The sequence below is a fragment of the Camponotus vicinus genome, unplaced genomic scaffold (assembly GCF_025532165.1).
Source record: "Camponotus vicinus isolate PSW18456_S1 unplaced genomic scaffold, iyCamVici1.0 SCAF_1, whole genome shotgun sequence".
In the NCBI taxonomy this organism is placed as follows: Eukaryota; Metazoa; Arthropoda; class Insecta; order Hymenoptera; family Formicidae; genus Camponotus; species Camponotus vicinus.
The window spans coordinates 31,739,841-31,760,760 of NW_028141945.1; the positions used below are offsets into that span (position 1 = coordinate 31,739,841).

Consider the following 20,920-nt stretch of genomic DNA (forward strand, 5'->3'; position numbering starts at 1 on the left):
GGCGGCATAGCAATAACAGCAATAATGTTTGTCGTCTCTTCTTCGTCATCTTTTCTTTTTCGCATACTCCTTATTAGCTAAGATGTTAGCTAAGATATCGGCGCTACTCGCAAGACTACGAATCGTTTATTACGCATCTTAAGGGGGATTACGAGGGGTCCGAGATGCCCACCCTTTTATCCCCTTTCGGCAAAATATAAAGGAATCTGCAACCGAAATTTTCCGCGTGCGATATGTTTCAATATAATGTATATATATTGATAATAACTACATTGATAAAAAGAACATGGCATGTTAGGACTAATATTCATACTGATCACAAAATTTGTAAATTCTTTTGCATTACACGGATGTTAATGTAATAATTATTTATTACGATATAAAAATACATGGCAAGATTAATTAATTTCACGATCTTTATTTCCTTAAGAAAGTGTTCTTTTATCATCTTTCTGAACAAAATTTTTTGCAGTTCGCTTGATTCTATAAGATTTATTATAAATTATAAAATTTTATTATTATTAATTGTATATTCCTATTATTTTATTAATATTATGTGAATTAATCAACAATTAAAATTTAGAAGATAAATGAAATATTCAATAAATGAATAAAACTTGATTTCCATCTGTGTGGCGTTGTGTGTGAATCGGCCTTTAAACAGTTTCGTAATGTCGGGTCCAAAGGTCACGATACAACGGGGATGTTATTGCACGCTCAGATCATTCCGAATCTGATCGTTGGTCGCGGGGAGAATATCGCCTTTTTACCGCGTTAATTAATTGCGAATTTCGGTTTGCTCGCATCGAATACTCGCGCGATATGGCCGGCCCTCCCATTAGAGCTTAAAAATAATTGAACTGGATTCCAGCGCGTTAAACGCACGCAGACGCATCGTAGCGGTCCTTTTCATTTCGTTCATTAGTCATCGACCGTTAATTTTGTCGATAAGTCCGTGAGCAGCCTTAGAATCTTTTTCAGTCTCTATTAAGATTCGGAGTTTTTTATTGAGCGACATCGAGATCAGTTTTTAATTATAATAACAATAATAATAGAGCCAACTAGATTTTAGATCTTTTCGAATATCATAGGAAAATGATAATTATGAGTCGTAGAGACTTACCGGTGTCCCTGGTATGAGGTCTTGACGAGTTTCACCGTGAAGAGGAATTGTATGGCGCAGACCAGCAGGCAGCACAAGTTGAGCGACAAGGCGAGAGCGCACAGCGCTAGGGTGACCTCGTAGACGGTGACGAATTCCTCCGGGCTGATGAGACTGTTGGACGTGACCGTGAGCGGTGAGATCTTCAGCAGGAAGATAACCGAGAGCAGGGCCAGAAGTAGAGACACTAGGCACAATAGTCCGAGGCTCGTCAGCATCTCTTTCACACCTGCTTCGTCGTTTCGATGGAGATTCCTGGACAGGGACGAAGACCAGGAGGCATTGAGGGGTATCACCGTCGGCCCGCCGGTTACCTGGCCGGCCACGACAGGAAGCGCAGGTGCGGCAGGTGCGGGTGACGGCGTGGTTTGGCTCGGCAACCGCGACAGCCTGGAGATGTCGAGACCGCCATTCGCCTTCGGTCGATCTTGATGCAACACGCTCGTCTGCGAGATCACGGTATGGCCAAGCTGACTCGCGACCGAGACGTTGTTGTTATTATTATTATTATTATTACTGACGCCGTTATTGTTACCATTAACGCCGGCTACCGGACTGACGCTGTTGACCGAGTGCTTGGAGGTCGACAGCGTCGACACATTGAGCGCGTGCGAGTGGTTCAAGCGTTGCGACAGATTGTTGACGCTCAGCTGGGAGTGATTCAACGGATGCCGGTGCGTCGACGAGGGCGTCGTCGCCGATTGATGCGCGTTCGACGTCGTCGATCTCTGCGCCACGGAGTCGTACACGTCGATTCCGCCGTTATTACGATGTCCGGAGATGCCGCGAGTCGTCCCGGTGCCTCCGGTGTAATGATGATGGTGGTGATGCTGTTGCGGCTGCGACTGTTGCTGCTGCTGCTCCTGGTGCAGCGAGTTATTGTGCAAGTGGTGATGATGGTGCCCGCCGTGCAACGAGCCCGAGCTCGTTTGATAATCATTATGATGATGCCTGGAGCCCGTTGACGACGGCTGCCCCGTCAAGATGTGCTTCAGCATTACTCGACACTCGCTGGTGTCACGCGGGGTGAGGCTTCTTCTCTTTTCCTCCCGATGCCGATGATCCTCACATGACGGCTACGTGACGGAAGAGGCTTCTGAATTACACCGAACCATAGCACATTGATTATTAGCTTCGATCTTCCTCAGATTAGACTCGTCATATCCTTTCAAGTCACATTAACACGTAGCACATCAACTTTATCCTTTTCAAGCTAAATTCTTCATGCGTCAGATATATCACCTCTCTCTTCATCACGCTGTGCGAATGTTTCACAATGAAATATATCGCTCGTTAAGCTTGCAAGTCACACCAAGTTCGTCGTTGATTTCGATCTTTAGGCCCGATTTCAACCTTCGTAAACTTAAAGCCGTAAAGGCACGTCATTTATCGCGAACAGCTCTCGAGCCGGAAATACCTTCTCGTCGTCTTCTGCAATTAATTCCTCAACTGGAAGGAGCACGTTTATATGTGCGAACCAGGGCTTACGTAGGCGCTACGTTCCCGGGCTCAGCGAGTTGCTGCACACCAGTTGCTCCACCATGGCGACGACATCCACCAGGCGGCGGTTCTCTCACATATCGGATTCGCAGCGTGGAACTATGCGACGACAACGTGCGGCGCGAGCGGGTTCGTTAAGGGCATGATCCGCAGGTCGGTCCGCGAAGGGAGTCTTTTTCTCACTCTCTCGCTCTCCTCCTCTTTATCGCGGCAACGACGCGGTCGGTCGGTCGGTCGTGCGTTCGTTAAGGCGGCTGCAAGCTCGGTTTTCTACCATCTCGGTCTCCTCGTCGGATACGCGCGAGCTCGTCAGCCGGCATGGCTCCCGAGATGGTGCCGGCGGTGCCTCTGGAACAGGTCGGAGAAAATAATTAATGGACTGACTGTTCACTCTCTCTCTGTCGGTCGGAATAGTCGGACCGTAAAAAGAAGGATAGATACGGGGTATAATCTACCCGGAGTGTGGCGGCGAGGCACAGAAAATATTCCTCTCTCTCTTTCTTTCCTGGCTTTTCAGAAATTTTATGCGAGACGAAACGCGATTGATTACACGAGCGGAAAGTGGGATTTGAAAAAAATTACGTAACTTCAATAAGGAGAAAAATCACAATGATTTAGCTAAAACCGGCTGTAGAGATCTATCGATTAAATGGAAATTGTAAAGGAACCTTTTCACAAGAGCGAGCAAGCGAGAGTACCTCTCAAGTAGTGACGAGTAAAGAATCGTTTCATTTTAACGGACTGTAAAGCGATCGCATCGTGACGGAGCGTTTTAAAGCGACTATCTCCTAACGATTATCACATATAATATAACTAAAGAGCTCTGGAATCAAAGCTATTGTCGCCGTTCTTTTCCAGCGCATATCTCAATCAGAGCGTTAACAGCTTTTTAATTTAATGCTTGTTTTATAATCCCGCGAGAGACATCCGCTTCTTAATTAATATTAATAATTAGGAATTTGGCTCAAATAAATAAATCAAAATTAAATCAAAATTTGCATAAGAGCCCCAGCGCGGAAGTTGGGGCGCCTCAACTTGTGGCTCTTATGCGGCTCTAATTTTGATTTTAATTAATACACGCGCGAAATGATATCGTTGCTTCTCCGCGATGTCTTTTTTGCGAGCGTGGATGTGCAGTAAATTTTTCGAAAATTTTTCTTGCGAAAAATACTATTCTTCGTGTATGAAACCCGAATGAAATGCGCAGCGAACGCTATCAAGATTAAAAACCCCGGGAATTCAACGGCGTAATTAGAAAGATCTCACGGTGGTACGCGTAACACTGTTAGACCAGACGATGACCTTTAGCGGTGCACGCGCTCGCGGAAAGGCCGCGATGCGAAGCGAAGTCCGCGTGTATATCTGATCGCGACGCGAGGAATACGAAGACAAATTGCTGGTCATCGCACGAGATAAGCGAATCGCGAGAGAAAACTGGGCGATCTGGCGGCGACTGGGACACAAATGCGTCGATACGCGTACTTTATTACTGTGTATTATTATCACTTTCAACGACCGCAGGTCTCTTTCTCTCTCTCTCTCTTTCCCGGCGCTGCTCGTTCATAGATTGTTCATACATTTCCTCTCACTCGGCACGAGCGGGTCACGCGAGCTCGTCCCTCTTTGCTCACATTTAACGAATATATGTGGAATTATTTACAATTCTGTATTGTAAAATTGCAATTAGAAATTCATCCGTAAAGTTGAATGTGGTATCAAATATGAGATATATGAGATTACTCATTAATTAATTATTATATTATTTAATTGTACAATATTTATGCATTTTAAAGAATTTTTAATGAACAATCTCTCTTAAGTTAGATCGATTGGATTTCATACAATTCAAAAGCTTTAGATTATTAGAATTTTAATTTAGAATTAAATTATTCAAATATTTAATTTATTAAAATTAAAACAGCTAAAAATAATAATTAATTTTAAATTTTTTAAGAGAAAATCAATTCCAAATGCTCGATCAAAGAAATGCTTAATAAAATCAGAGGTAGTTTTACGATGTAATTATGATGTATGCTCACAAGCATTGCCCTACATCTTATTACAGTAAAGGTAGCTTTCAATCATGTATCAGTAGATATTAACGAAGTAAAATAAAAAAGTAAAATAAAAGCATAAAAACAAACAAAAAATAGCTGTGTCAATCCATGGCATGCAACAACGATTAAATGGATGTTACGTATTGAGCATGCCGTTATACTGCGAACCATGAACTGTCATTCCGGATCGATAAACTCGATTGTGATGTCGCGCTGCATCGCTTACATGCCACGTGAAAAATGTACTCGCAAAGTATCTTTTTTCCATATAACAATTATTTTGTTGAATATTTATTTGCATTGTACTTTTCGTATTCCAGAATAAACAAGGAAAACTGACTTATTCTCGTTGGAATCGAGATTGTTGCGTTTGCTATGGAAGTGGAACACTAGAATTTCTTAAGATTTATTTCGTACTAATGTGACACGTGTTTCCTTCGACTATTTTTTGCCTCGTCAATCGATATAGCACGGCATACTTTCATTTCTAATTCTATTTTATTGATTACATCTCGAAAATGTAATTGATTCGACTACTCATCTCTTTGCGATACCGTTACTTCTACAGCCTTGTTCGCGATGCTCGATTTACATTGCGTTTCGATCATTCGCAGCAAAAGATCGATGCTAATTTCCAATCGAAAAAATATTATGGAAACTGTTGAAAATTATTTTACAAATTTAATAGTTTTATTTTATAAGATTTATAAAATTATTTATAAAATTTATAAACAACAATCTTTTCAACAATTCAAAGCATTTGAACATATATCGTTGTTAATCTAAAGAATTAAATAAATAAAAAATTTAGGGAAAAGATACATTATTATTACTTAAAATTTGCATGTAAGATATGTATAAAAATATGTAAAACAAATGGTGTTTATTTAAACACACCCAGTTTGTATTTTTAATTGTAAATCTATTATCTGTATAAATTGACATGAAAAAAATCGTTATATAATATTTCTTTTAATTATTCTTCACGTTGCTTTGCATTGATTATTTTCAAATAATCGGTAAAGCTTGGATTAAACTTTTTTTCTCTTTGTATTCGTAATCCTATCTGCAGCATAAGTATGTGATAACCAATCGTTTCGGAACTTTATTTCCCCTCCATTGGTTAAATATAGAAGATGTAACATAAGCCGTTAAGCGCGCGCGTAATTTTATTTAATTGTAAAAGGGCCATATGTCTGCGTATGCTTATATAAAATCCGCGTTATTCATCGTCCGTGAACCAATTACACGTTAAATGCGGTTCTACGTGCATCTCGTCGTCACGGTACCCTGCATCCCGATCGACGGCGATCTTTGCGGCGTAACGTGATTCGATCCCGCAAATTCCTCCTCTCTCGTGCTGCCGCGATACATCGGATCGCGTGCTACGATCCAGAACCGCAAGATTGGCTATCGTGGGCCGCGAGCAGCTCTCTCTCTCTCTCTCTCTCTCTCTCTCTCTCTCTTTCCTTCTCTTTCCTTCTCTGTTGTCAATAGTCGAGCTTGACTCATAGAAACGGGTTCCGCTCGCATTCCGGACATCCAGCCTGCCACTCACGACGGAAAGATGCGCATCCCCGCATCGATATCTGCGCGCGTGTAAACTCACGTGACGAGTAGGATAGAAATCCATATCGGACAACGATGTTCGTAAAATAGTGGACTTTGAATAAAATTGGGCAAGATTGCAAGATAGACATTTTTATTATTTTTTTTATCGATTTTCTCTTGTATGTGGGTTTAGAATAGCATAACAATTGCATCCATCAATAATCCCATATCTAGAACTCCAAACGCTGTCTTCGCACGTTAATCGATATGTCTGTGTGTCTAGCGAATTGATTACTTGTCCTATATTGAAGTACTAATCGATATACGTTGGTAAAGTGAAAATGACATATCCATTCCAGCGATTCGAATTGCTAGCCTATACGAAATACGTCTAATTCCCCATGATTTGCATGAAAAGCGCAGTTTGAGGAAGCCGCTTATTACAATCAACCGCGATATTATCGGCCTGATGCCATTGACATCATTACCATCATTCCCGTGGCAATGAGAATCTCTAACCAGAATGAGCGATGCGTTCATTTGTACATCGCGTTTACATCGATTACTTGCAAGTTTATTATATATATCCTGTATTGATTATGAATACCTTTCAATTTCCACAAGTCGATTTAAAATTAATTTTAGATACATTAAAGGTTTATTAAAGTAAGTTCTATCTAAATAAATATTTAAATGGAAAGACTTTTGTAAACAAAGCAATATATTTGTTTTTAAAAAAATGTGATCACAATTTTTGCTTCGCAAAAAATTGGCAATTAATTTTGCACGCTGAAAAACATGCATCACATATCTTTTTATTATATCACATATATCGCGGAGAAATAAAATATACATTTTAATTATTTTATCCGTGGCTTTGTGAGATATTATTCCAGAGCTTATAGCGCAGTCAGCGAAATTATTATGGGATTACGTGTATGTGTGAGGTTTCTCTGACTACACGAGCGAAGTCCTATGTGCTCACCGTTCTTATCCAATTTCACAACTTCGTCGTCTTCCGTTGCGGTTGCGGCATCGTTTCTCTCTTTATTTCCCGTCGACATTCGTGCCTCTCTCGCGTCCGTATCGCGATCGATGTTTACGGGATAAATGGATCTCTCAAAGATGAATAATGCATATATTCATCGTCTTAATACATATCGCGACGCGATTTGCAAATGTATTTCCGGATTTTTCCATCACCGAGATTAGTTGACATAAAATATAATTATATAATATCCCAAATAATTATATAATAATTATATAATATTCGAAACCCCCCTATTTTCTAAACAATTTCAACATTGTTCAATTAAGTCGGTAATTATAAAATAAATTAATTCTTTACGTAATTTTAATATTCTTCCAATTTATTATGATTCGAATTATGAGATATTCTGATGAGGTGCATATCATTTGCATTACCTACATGTTCATTATCTACTGCCTGTTGATTAACAATTTTTTCCTTAGACGATATATTTATGCAAACTTTGTTTCTCACTGCAAGCTGCTCTCAGTAGATTTAATAATATCAAATCTATTCTCATGCCCTTCTATGAATGCAAGTCTCGTAATAATTTCCTAATGATTACATAACAAGTGTGATTCCCGGAAGATGCGTCGCTATAACATTATAATGCAAAAATAATCCGTAGCAAAATGATGCGAGTTTTAATATCCGATGGTTACACGCTGCGTGTCTTCAAGACAATGCGTTTCGACCCGTTCCATCGTGCACAGAAAAAAATGTATACTGTATTCAAGTAAATATTATTTATTTCAAGTATATCATAAGTTTGTATATCCGCAAATATATCATAAGTTCACCACAAGCATTAAATTTAATTAAATATATTCTGAATTTTAGTAACTGCAGTATTTATTATATTTATTATATTTTAGTCAAGAATATTAAATTAAAACAAAAATTTGGTTTGCTTATTGCATAGAGTTGGCGTAAAATAAGTTTGATTTTTCTTTGACACAATTTTACATATTTTTGAAGAGAAAATAAATTCTTCTTTTGAGCCCATGATAATGAGATTTTCTAGCACTTGTGAGTATATTTTAACTATTATCAAGAATATATTCTTTGTTGAAGAACACTATTACTTAAAAAAAGAAAAATAAACTGATTAATCACTTTTCTTGGCAGTAGAATATTTTTCTCTGTGTGGGCGATTGTTCGACATCGGATCGGAAAGCACTATCGCGATGAATCGATGTTCTCGCGTATCAGAGCAGAAGCTCGCGCAGCTGTTTCTATTTCGACGTAACGGACACAATCGGCGTAAATGGGCACCGGAGAGACCATCCGTTGCGGCTAGATTTGCAGCAAGGTCAATGATTTTCCGACCGCGGACCGATGAACTTGGGCCTCGCGCCAGTGTACGTACGCACGTATATACCAGGACCCGGTCGTGGAGTCGGGTCTCGACACGGCGGTAAGAGGGCAAGCGCGAGAGACAGAGAGGAAGCGAGGAAAGAGACAGACGAAGGGAAAGGAGAAGAAGAGAGATAGAGAAGGCAAGGTCGTTACCTAGATAACAGTTGCAAGATATACAGTTGACTCGCATGCCTCCCTCGAGGAAGGGGGATACAGAGAGAGGACAGGGATGCGGAATAGAAGAGAAAGGGGCGGTCTAGAAGACGACAAGCAGAGCAGAAAGAAAGAAACAAAGAGAGAGAAAGGGGAGGCGAGAGGCAGGAGGAGAATGCAAGGGAGAAAAAGAGGCTCCACGAGAGAAAGAGAGTATTCGAGTAACAGACGCAACGGGCCCCCTCGTAAAGGTGCAAGGCAACGAGGGCGAGAAAGGGAGGCTTTAGGACCGAGAGAGAGGGCTATGCTATCGGCGTGATATCTCTCCTTTTTTCTTCCGTTGAAACCGCTGCTACGGTTAGGGGAACGATGCGAGAGCGCAGTGATGTAAGAAAGATGTACCTACACACGAAGGGCACCCTCCCCTTTCTTCTTTCTGGCTACGATTGTATAGGTCGATCTTCTTCTCACCGCGTTGCCCTCCTCCCTCCCCGCTTTTCTCGACTCTTTACCTATCGCATACTCTCGTATACCTTTTCGCCCCGCGTATTCGATACTCCTCGCTCTCCCCCCATCCCAGATCGAGAACGGGGTCTCTACACATACGCGTCTGGCCCGCTGAATTTAACGTGGCAGGTGCCTGCTGAATGGACGCAGCTAGGGCCCCATCGGTCCCCTCGCCCCCTTCCCCATCTCCCTTCCTTTCTTCCTGCTTCATCTCGATGCCGGGCCGTCTCTGATGCCTGTTTGACTTTCTCTGTCTTCCCTATCTATGGCCGGCTTCTCTCTGCCTTTTTCACCTCTCTGCCCCGTGATGATGGCCGCGATCGCTCTTGCTTGCTTTATGGCACACAAGAAACGCTCGACGGGCGCTCTCTCAATCATTTACAGAGAGTCGCTCTGCGATGACGAGATCCTCGACTCTTCTCCTCCCATTTTTCTTCCTCGTTTTTTGCTTCTTCGCGCTGACCGACCGTTTTGCTCTATTCGTCGCTGTTTCGCGGAATCGCGTAGAGCGAAGAACCGGGGTTTTGCCGTGTTACCTGCCGGCGGATCGCGCTGCTCCCGAGAAAACAGGTGGAGAGATAGGCATGCTAGGGTCTGGTAGACTACGCGGCGAATGAATGGCACGTCATTCCTTAGCACGAAACGGGAAGCGTTCAAATCGAGGAATTTGAGGATACAACATAGTTAGAAACGGGTAGGCAGGTATCGACAACCTCGGAAGATTGACGGAAATTACGTAAACGAAAAAAAATCACCAGATATTCTTTTAATCATCATTACCCATTAGTGATTATTTTGTTTTTAATAATAATAATAATTGTTGACATTTCCTGAACGAAAATTAATCGTCGAGAATAAAGGAATTTTTGAAATTAAATTATGTTTCAATGTAGAAAATAAATAAGAATCTCTTTCCTTTAATTATTCTATATATAAAAAGTTAAGATTCATAAACAATACTTCTTATGATACATTATTATAATCGATTTCTTCAATTTTTAAAATTTGATCAATTTCTTTTTTTAATCAATTTCTTGCCTAAATCACATTTCTAATTATAATATAAATAGCGACAAGTAATTTAATCATGTGCCATTAGCATCGACAGCAAAGGTAAGAGAGAATGCAAGGAAGAATTGTGGGAAAGGAGAGAAAATTGCAAAACGACATACCGTGCGACCGCACACGCCGAGAGGATAATTCCACGGTGCGGCTTAAAACCGCGCGCAATTTGGCCTCATGCCATCGTTTAAAGTATGTTACGACGAACAAATATCCCTGTCGTTAAAAAGATGGCAGGGAACACGAAATTTACGCGGCAAATTTTGACAAATGCTAAAGCTGGTAGTATAAAACAGAAGAAGTCCTACTGAATCATAATCAAAAAGTAGAATTAATATAGCATTTAAATCTTGGGAAAAAAAGAGGTCGAATGAGATTGTTATCTATTGCAATTTTTTTGATATTGCTCTGATATTATTGACACCAATAATTATGTTTAAATTAGAAAATTTGTATTTGTTTATCGTCACAAGGACAGAACTGCACGAAATCTCGGTTGTAATTGTCGGCATTACACGTAATTCTTGTTCCTTTCACGCGTGCACGCGATTTTGCTTGCCGAGTGTGTTAATATGTGATTTACACGAGAAGATGGAATTATCGCCGCCGACATCGTCGATACCGCCAGCTCAAGAAAGAGACGAGTCGTTGCGGTTAACGCATGAATACGCATGCCACACGCTGCCACTTTGCGGCCGCAAATCTCTGACGTTTCACGGAATGAGGGAGAGAACGCGGGTATTAAGGCTGAAACGCGCGCGTCTCGTATTTCCCAGAACGAAGTTAAAAAAAAATTTTAAAAAAATTTTGAGAGCCCACAAATCGGATCGTGATAGAGAACAAAATACGAGTGCGCCTCCTCGCTAAGTATTATTGTCGCGACATGCTTGACACAAGCTTAGGATAAAATATCATGTTACAGTACGCACTTATAACGAGAGGACTCATCATCTTAAATGCACACGACAAACTGCAAATACTATCCAAGTATTTAAAAAAATCCCCGAAAAAAAGATATATATTTCAAGAGGATTATCTTTGATGCAACCTGATTTCTGGCTTCGAGAAATAAAATACATTAAAAGATTTTTTCGATTAAATATTTTTTTAATCACAAAATTACCCCATTAATTTTTCAACTTCTTTTTAAAAAAAAAGCACAAAAGAGACGTGAAAAAAAATTGGGAAAAGCGTGAAGAGGAGAAAAGTATGTATGTCCCAAAGAAAGACGGACACGTATCTATATCAAAGAAGCAGAAGAAGAAATAAGAAGTCTGAAATGCCTTCGGGAACGCATTCCTGCCGCGTTCGTACAATGCACCTGCTGCTGCGAATCTGCGGATCTTTTATCGCGATTAAACGAGCGGACGGCGCGTCATTGTCGGCGATAGCGAATAAACGAGCGTCGACAGCCGAAGGAAATTCAAGGCACGTACAACTCGCTTTTCGCTATTTTCCAACTTTATTCGTTCCCCGTAAACGACAACCGTAACGAAACCCGTCGGTGTGCTTTGGGCATTCTTAAATAATTCGACCTTGAGCCAGAACTAAGGAGTGCCTTTGCCGCAACCTTCGCATAAACGTCATCAGAAGCTCGATCTACAACCGACAACAAAACGTTTCGATACTTAAGATCGACGTAATAAAAATGCGCGGAATGTCCGATATACACAGAAAAAAAAAGTGTCAAATCAAAACTTATATACTTAAACTAACGCGTTCATTATTTCGTATATATACGCAACAATTTATAATCTTCTTAGAAGAGTTTAATAATTTTAAATTTCAACAATATTATAGTCTTATTTTAATATTCAATTGTGTAAATTTGTGTAAATTGTGTGTATTTAATTGTGTAAATGTCACCTCAAGAATATATAATTATTTAATTCTACTTTGAGAAAATTATAATCTTTGATTTAAAAATGTTATTTTCTATCTAACATTGTCTTTTTTATTCAAAATTAAATCTTAAATTATAAGAATATATTTTTCCTGATTAAACTATATAAAATGGCTTCATTCAAGTAAGCAATTATTCAAGCAATTATATTTTTCTTTAATTAACGCAATATAATCTCATTTCAAGATTTCCATGTTAAAACTAAATATATTTTCAAAACAAGAATGTCTTTTTTTTCTGTGTATACGATAAAATAATTTTCGTCTTGAGATTGATTTTTTTTTACGATTAACACGTCGTAATAACCCACGTGGTATTCTGAGAACGGAGCTTCTTTTAGAATAAACAAAGCGATCCATCTGTTTATCTGATGATAATAATGGTGGAGGGACATCACACACATGGCGAGAGATATACGCCTGTTTGTTTAATCGAGATAATAGGTCGCATAAGCAATGTTTGACATGGTGGATATGAAACGTTAGAAACAACACGCACTTTTACGATAGTGACGTAATGACCTAATCTTGTCCATGACCTAATTTTTTTTCTGCAAATTATATCCGGCCAAGAACGCAGTTATCTCGGGTGATTCTGCTCAAAGTTCATAGATCGAGATATCGTAGCACGTACTATGATATGAATTGAGAAAGCATAGTTGATTAACTATGTCTAGTTAAGAATTGAGTTAATTTATTAATTTGGCAATCGAGAGATTAATAAGGGATTTTTATTAAGAATTGAATTAACTTTTAATTTCGATTGTAATAGCAATTGTTTTTCTTGAAATTATAATTGACAAAAATAACATAAGAGAGAATTAATCCTACAAAACATTTATTTAATTTATAATATACGAGAAAAATTTTTTTTCTCCCATCTTGCTATAGTTATTATTTCATCTATACTAATCGCCATAAAACATTATAAAAAATAAGTTATTACTATAATTCTTATCTACATGCCAGATTGCAAGAAAAATATAGATAATCAAATTTTTCGGAGCAGTTTGGCGATTTAAAAATTTCTTTAAAAAAATCTTTTTTTTACTATCTTTTAAACTGAATGATTTATTTAAGCATGGAAATCAATCATCGCTGATGTAAAATAGAATTTCATTTAGATATAATTTTATCTACAACTTTATATCTGAATAAAATCAAGCTTAATAATTAGTTGGTAGTGGAAGAAAATAAGGCACTTTTAATATAATCTTTTGCCATAATATGAAATATATGAATCTTATAATATGAATCTTTTTCTTTAATATGAAAAAAGATGTAATAGAACATAATTTCGTTAATAGAAAATTTTAATTATTTAATAATGTTCTATAAAGTAATCGTATGTAAACAGTTAAATAGATTAATATGAATTATTCGCGACATATTTTTCAATAATTTTGTAGATTATCAAAGCTTGTCAAAACATATATATTGCTCGAAATGATTTTTCTCGAATTTAAAATTAGACAAATGAAACAGATTGTTATTGAACGTTTCGTCTTAATATAATCGCTATGCTGTCATTTGAGTGAATTTGTTAAAGTTAAATTCGTCCGTCGCTTAATTTCCTAAAAATCAATCGACGCAAAGAGAAAAAGAGAAAGAGATAGAGAGAAAGAAAGAGAGAGAAAGAGAGAGAAACCGGCTTTACTGTCTACATAAAAGTACCCGCGCGTACTAACGGAACATTTTTATCATGCCTCGTACGGACCAGTGGCATTTTTGATATAATCTAATAAATGAAGCGTATGACAAACTAAATACAATTAAACAAAAGAGTAAGCCTAAAGAAAATTTATTTTCGCGAATCTATAATACAGAAATATAGTATAAATCTCACCGAAATTATATATCGGTTTGGTATGTCGAGTGAAGTTCGCCGTAGGACGGAGAGCGAATGAGCGAGCTAGCAAACAAGAAAGAGAGAGAAAGAGAGAAAAAGAGAGAGGCGTCTCTCCAAAGCTTCGAATCTATCCGCGATAATTTAGAGAAAGAAATTGAAAACGTAGAAAAAATGCTTTTAAACAGATATAAAAAAAAGTGAAAAAAACGAAACGGCGAAAGAGAAGCTCGCTCCTCGGACTCCGTCCCTGATCGGACGAAGCGAAACCAGGCGGGCAGCTAACTCACCTCGTGCCACATTCCGCTGTGGGCTATATCGCCGACGACGACGAGTAGTAGTACGACGATCGACGGGGGTCTCTCCGCCACGTGAATCCCTTTTCCGAAGAAAGGAGAGATTATCCGATCGGCGGGGACGGGGACGAACAGGCGGACGGCACTTCTCTTGCTTTTTCCTCCCGCGGCACCTGCACCGTGCGCTTTACGCGCTGCACTCGCGCACGTCGCTTTTCAAATTTTCAAACCCACACACACACGAGAGACATCCATCCACGCACACGCCAAGTTGCGCGCGCACACGTACGCACGTGTGAGAGGATGCCCGGACCAACCACCAACGAGGGCCAGCCAACGGGGCTGCCCGCATACCGACCGCACACGCGCGCGCGCAGACTCGGCAACGGGTTTCTCACGGGGCGAAATGTCAACCGAAACTCGCTCGCGAGAGCGGCAGATACTGTCCCGGAGCCGGCGCTCGCGTCACGTTACACGATTACGCGCAGACTGAACCGTCCGGCCGGCCGACCAATACCGACTGACTTCGGACGGGCCGTTCGGCTCGCGCAGGCGCGCAGTCCCACCGCTCGACGCGCGACGGTGGTGGGGGGAGGAATGAACCGCGTATCGAAAGAAACATGAACCACAGCCATTGCACGGAAATATTTGTTTATCGTAAAAAATGATATATTGCATAAAATCTCAGTTGTATATGTAAGATTAAATACTTGTAATGTAAAATTGACGCGTGTCGAAACGTCGAATTCTGTCGCAAGATAATTATGCTATGCTATGGGATTGTCCGATAGCGTTGTATCTCATCAGTGAATAAGAATCAACTATAACTTTATTCTGTAATATATAATTCGCTTTTACAGCAGAAATGTCTTGTCTTTCAGTGAAGTTATAATGAATACACATAAAAGATAATATAATGCGCAATGGATATTTAGCGTAATCGTACATCAATCAAAAATATTAAAATTATATAATTCTTCTTCTCTCCCTCAATAAAGATAATTTACAACATATATCGTCTTTTTTTCTTTTTACCCTTATATTTTAGGACTAACCGATGATTAAGTTGCCTTCAGAGTTCACACATTTTACATAGTCGTGAATGTACGATCTTTATCGCGCGCATATTCTCTATAAACAATCTATGCCGTATGTTTCTCAATTATCACGCTACAAATTGCTAAATTTGTATTACAAGACATATATATATATAACGCTTAATTATAGTAGTTTTATGCTACGATAGGATTAAACCAACAAAGAGACAGTGCACACCAGTGTATGTGTGAGTTAAAGAAAGCCGTTGTTTTTACCTCTTGATATATGCGCGATACCTATAAAACTTACATGGAAAACGTATTATAGAACGAATCGTCAAACCGTGCTCTTCGAGTATAACGCACAAACATCGTCAATACTCCAAGTTATGAGTCTTGTTTATATGTACAATATATAAAATAATTAAGAAATCCGTGCAAAAAGCATTATACGTTCATTCCAGTTGATTCCAATATTCGTTCGTTTCTTTTTTTTTTTATTTGGAACGTACAAATAACATATTTTCGCTACAATGATTACAAGTATCAGGATATCTGAAAGCAAAAGGAATACACTCTCGATCGATCGATAGTCGAGAAAGCGAGCTCGTTAAATAGCGGCAATCTATATTTTCCATGCAGGGGTTCATGTTCCTAAGAAATAGTCATAAAGTTATACGTAGTAATGTGAATGCAGTTATGAACATGATCATATTACAATTCTACTCGTAATCTGTTCATAGGTACTTTTGTAAAGAAATTTACACGGAAAAAATGACATCAACGAAGCTGCAGCCGATTTTCTCGATTCTAAGATTCTCTATTCTAGACTTTCTTTTATCAGCTGTTTTCGTCTAACTGGCATTTTTTTTGCACCGCTATATTATTACTCATATTTGCCATGTGACCACATTAGAGTGAAAAAGGAAGCAAAAAATAATACACTATTTTTATTTTGAATGTATTTTTATCTATATATTCAGAAAATTGTGAGATATTCCAGAATAGAGGGATATCTCTTCCAATAATCTTAGAATATAAGAAATCGACTATACCTAGAGCACATCAAAGAGGATACATAGATTAAGAACAAAGATTCAGAAAAGTGAACAACTAATTATGTGAAATGACAATAGTAATGGCTGTACCATCGATATTTTTCTATCCGTCTAAAACACAGACAAATCTGAATCTAAATAAGAAAAACTGCAAATTGAAGTAAGGTGAGTAGCGTGTATTCCATCATGATTGAAAAAAGGGAAAGGAGGAAGAGGAGAGGATATAAGTTTATAATTTTTGACAGCCAGTTACCTTATATATCTCTCACATTTATCGTAAGAGATAAATAAGGACAAAATTAAAGGTAATATTGGAATAACAGTATTGCAGATTGGTGGTTAGCTCATGGATAATTGTCCATTAGAGAGTAGTCTCTCAACGGCGGCATTTATGTCTCCGAATGTGGCAATTAATGCTGAAAAATAGAGATATAATTAAATGTAAAATGCATTATAATATGTTATATATTAAATTATGAAATGTTATATTAAAACACTATGAAAATTAGTATTTTATAAATAAACATAATACTTGAAATCTAAGACATTATATTGATAAAAAGAAAATGATTGAATATTTGCCTTTCCATGCAGATCTTTGCATTAATAAATAAAATGAAAACAAATAAAAAAGTAAATATAACTTTAATATAATTCTTATATAAATTATTGCAAATATTTATATACATAATGCAAATACTCATATATATAAAATTTATTTATATATACAAAGACTTGTATTGACTCTAACCTTGTAAATTAGCATCTCTATTAAGAAAACCCATAGCCGTAAGTTGCTCTAGTTGTGCTCTGTAACGTTCTTCTGGAGGAGGTACAGGTTGACCATCAACTTCTACACCTTGGTTTAATGCCATTGCAGAAACCTAACAGGAATATAAAGCTGATTATCATCTAATCAAATAATATAATATATTATACATTTTACATTCTTGTTTTTAAAAACAAAAAATATTAATTTACATTAATTTCATTGAAAGAATTACATTACATCTGTATCTATTAATACATTCTTTAATTGAATCAATTATTATTCCTAAGATGTTTTTTTATTTTTTTAAGCAAAATATTAAATATTAATATTAAATCTAAAAGTTAAATATATGTGACAATTTAATATAACATTAGATTATATAAATTTTAAGTGATTTCTCTTACCATTCGTGCCATAAATTGAGAAAACGCATCCTGTTGATTGGTGTCCGATGGTTGACTGGTCGGTACACTGGGGTTTGTGCCACTTGTGTTCGATGTTGTGGTCGCAGGTGGAACCGTGAGACCCATACTAAAACATGCACACACGCGCACTTATAATCATGCGCCAACAACACATTGATTCATGAAATTAGCGACATTAGTGAGAACGAAGAAATTTACTTTTCCACGAGTTCGGGAGCAACGGTGCGCAGTTGCTCCATACCCTGTTGAATCTGCATGATTGCGGCCAAGGCGTCCGGATTGGTTACGACGTTTTGTATCTGCGGATTTTGCATCTGTTGTATAAAGGCAGGCATCATGGCGCGCATTTGTTCCTGCATCTGCGGATTGCCGCGGAGAAAAGGATTCGCCGCAATCACTCGATTGGCCATTGCCGGATCGGCCGCCATCGCCTCCAGCATAGATCTCGTGTACGGGGCATTCAGCATGTTTCGCATCAGCTGCGGATTCTCCATCATCTGAGCCGTGAGGCTCTGCATCCCCGGTGAGTCTAGCAGACCTCTGCTCTGACTCTGCGGCTGTCCTGTACCGCTATCAGTCTGGCTCTGACCCCATGGATTCGGTAGCGGGTCCCGATTCTCTTGGCCCTGTTGTGGATTCTGTGCGTCCTGATTGGAGGAATTACTGTTTTCCACCAAAGCGGCGAAAGGATTACGACCATTCGTCGCTGCCGCCAGCATCGGCTCCTGTATATCGCGGTACATACGACGTAGCGCGCTGTAGCCACCCGGTATGCTTTCTAGATTTGATAGAGCTCGATCGTGTGAGCGCATTAACTCTTGCAGCATCGACGGGTTGCGCGCCAATTCCATTGTTTGCCTAGTAAATAATTTTCATATGCAATATTGTGCAATATTGCATAACACTGAATATTCTAAATTCAAATTTTTAAATATAATTTTTAAATGATTCAGTGATTAATACAAAGATATAAATAAAAAAACAGTGAAAATTGAGCAATGTGCAAAATCGAGGAAAACTTGAACAATTCATAACAATTCAATAATGAAATATAAATGTTGAAAAATTTTTTTATATGAAATAGATATTTGAATCAAAGACTTTAATACATGCATGATGTATACATTTGTAAATCAAATGATTAAAAAGATAAAATAGATGTGACTCTTTTGGCTATTGTATTCAAATTCTTTGGATTTTAATTTTTTATAATCGCGTATTGCTTACCGTAAAAGTTCAGGATTGTTTAGCATATGGCTGATTTCCGGATTACGTTGCATAAGTTCTTGCATTTGAGGATTAGCGGTAACCAGATTGCGCATGTTCTCTGGATCATTCATCAGACTCTGAACCAACGGATTATCGAGCACTTGACGCATTGTTTCAGGATTTGACAATAATTCTCGTTGCATGCGTTGCTGTAGATCGATGAAATTAGCCGATCCCATGCCGAGAGACTCTAGTCCCATCAATCCACCTAAGCTTCCCAAACCAAATGGACTGTAGTTGACATCGGCTACAACAAAAATATACAAATATCTCTAATATTATCGCAAACATTCCTTCATACGATATATAAAATTATAAACATTTACATACTTGAAACTTAAATATGATTAAATATTCTCAATAAATAATCCTATAATTAATCCCACCAAATTACTACCTTGTGGCCGCGGAGTCGAATTTGATTCCTGATTCTGCGTGGAGGAACTGCGCGGCGCCTTGATCACCAAATGTACCGCCAGGCCGTCCTTGATGTTGTGCGTGCTGAGGGTCTCGTGGTCCTTCATGATCTTGCCGGCGAAGATTAGGCACAACTGATCGGCCTGGGCATTGAACTTCTTCGAGACCGCCTCTTTGAACTGCCGGGGCGTGTCGAGGGAAAAGAAAAAAAAAAACAAATAGATTAGAGACGAAGTATCAAACTAACCCAATCCATTTGACAGCTGATCATGTTTAGCGATGCGCCACGAGGGCGGCGATACGCCGTCGAATGGCATCGGGAAGACGCTCGTCGTCGTCGTCGTCGTCGCACTTACATCCTTTATCGTCGCATTCTCCTCAATCTCCACGGTCTGCTTTTCCTTCGGTGTTTTCACGTTGATGGTGATCTTCTTTGGACCACCCTCCTGCTGGCCTTCTGCCATCTTGGATCGGTAGATGACTCGTTACTTTCGACGCTCGCGCGATCCTCGGTACGTTTGCTCGCTCGCTCGCTCCTTCTCTCTCTCTCTCTCTCTCTCTCTCTTTGTCTCTTTCCGTCTTCCTTGTCTCGGTCCCTCTCACTCGGACTCACAACCACGGAATTGCGCACCGTGTAAATATATCTCGGCTACGGACACCCACGGCCCGACGACGACACTCCCTCGCGCTCGGCGTACGATCCGAATGTCCGGTGCGCCCGACGCAGCGACGAGGAACTACGTTGAATTTTTTCACCTGCGAGACTGTACCCGCGGAACTAGAGGGGCTGTACGGCCGGACTGACATGCACCAATATGTAACGCGTCATTCCGCGCTCGGCCATAACGATAAACACGCGGCTGACAGTGACGCGAGTCGCGCGAGAGAAACCGCGATCCCGTCTTCGTGCGAGACCAAATTCCGATCGCACGATCGCACCTCCGTGGATCCACGTAAACCGACGACGGATAACGCAAGAACCGCTAGGTTATGTCACGCTGCCACTACCGCAACGCAAAAGCACTGGCCGCGCCTGCGCGTATCGATGCCCTCGAGATGATACGCGTCGAACCGACGTGGTGTACCCTCACTAGTTATACACATAATTGACACGTGACTCATACCGTGCTACAAATATTTATGTACTTTAAAAAGTGTCTCGAAGCTTCTAGATTTATCCTATCATGTTTCTGATATCATTATCCAACGTAAAAATTATATTTAAAAAATGAAGTATTTTTTCGAGCGATTTCATAATTTAATCGTGGAATTTTCGATAAATTTGGAATCATTTTCTTTTTGACAAATAAATGCATAAATGTATATATTTGTTTATTTACTTATCTTATTTTTATATGCAATATTATAGGAGACGATTCCAAAATATATTATATATATATAAACATTTTCTTTCTTTATTTTTTTATAATTAAATTAGCTATAAAAGCGCATCGAATGCGAAAATATTTGCCGATAGTTAATGATTAATCAAATCTATATATGAGACTATTATAATT

General features: G+C 39.1%; 2 protein-coding genes across 2 annotated transcripts in view; both read right to left on the bottom strand.

Annotated features, from left to right (window-relative positions):
- The window catches only part of LOC145960974 (uncharacterized), a 35,307-nt gene extending 20,215 nt beyond the window's left edge, over positions 1 to 15,092 (bottom strand). The window contains exons 1-2 of the mRNA XM_083080735.1: positions 14,420 to 15,092; positions 1,124 to 3,010 (exon numbers count right to left, since the gene is read on the bottom strand). Coding sequence (XP_082936861.1) covers positions 1,124 to 2,160 — 1,037 coding nt within the window. The 5' untranslated portion in view covers positions 2,161 to 3,010; positions 14,420 to 15,092. The remainder of the gene's footprint in view (positions 1 to 1,123; positions 3,011 to 14,419) is intronic.
- A 144-nt stretch (positions 15,093 to 15,236) lies between these two features.
- Positions 15,237 to 20,390, bottom strand: Ubqn (ubiquilin). Its single transcript, XM_083080748.1, has 7 exons — positions 19,760 to 20,390; positions 19,384 to 19,582; positions 18,945 to 19,233; positions 17,916 to 18,575; positions 17,697 to 17,823; positions 17,272 to 17,404; positions 15,237 to 16,936 (listed from the first exon to the last, which is right to left on the bottom strand). The coding sequence occupies exons 1-7, from the start codon at positions 19,865 to 19,867 to the stop codon at positions 16,860 to 16,862; spliced, it is 1,593 nt and encodes a 530-aa protein (XP_082936874.1). The 5' UTR covers positions 19,868 to 20,390; the 3' UTR covers positions 15,237 to 16,859.
- Between the last annotated feature and the right edge of the window lie 530 nt (positions 20,391 to 20,920).

Excerpts from the sequence above, each read along its gene's own strand:
- Ubqn (XM_083080748.1), bottom strand. The coding sequence starts at position 19,867 with ATGGCAGAAGGCCAGCAGGAGGGTGGTCCAAAGAAGATCACCATCAAC. Across the intron at positions 19,234-19,383 it reads TTCGACTCCGCGGCCACAAG|CCGATGTCAACTACAGTCCA; the intron begins GTAGTAATTTGG and ends TTTTTGTTGTAG. Across the intron at positions 17,405-17,696 it reads CTCAATTTATGGCACGAATG|GTTTCTGCAATGGCATTAAA; the intron begins GTAAGAGAAATC and ends TATTCCTGTTAG.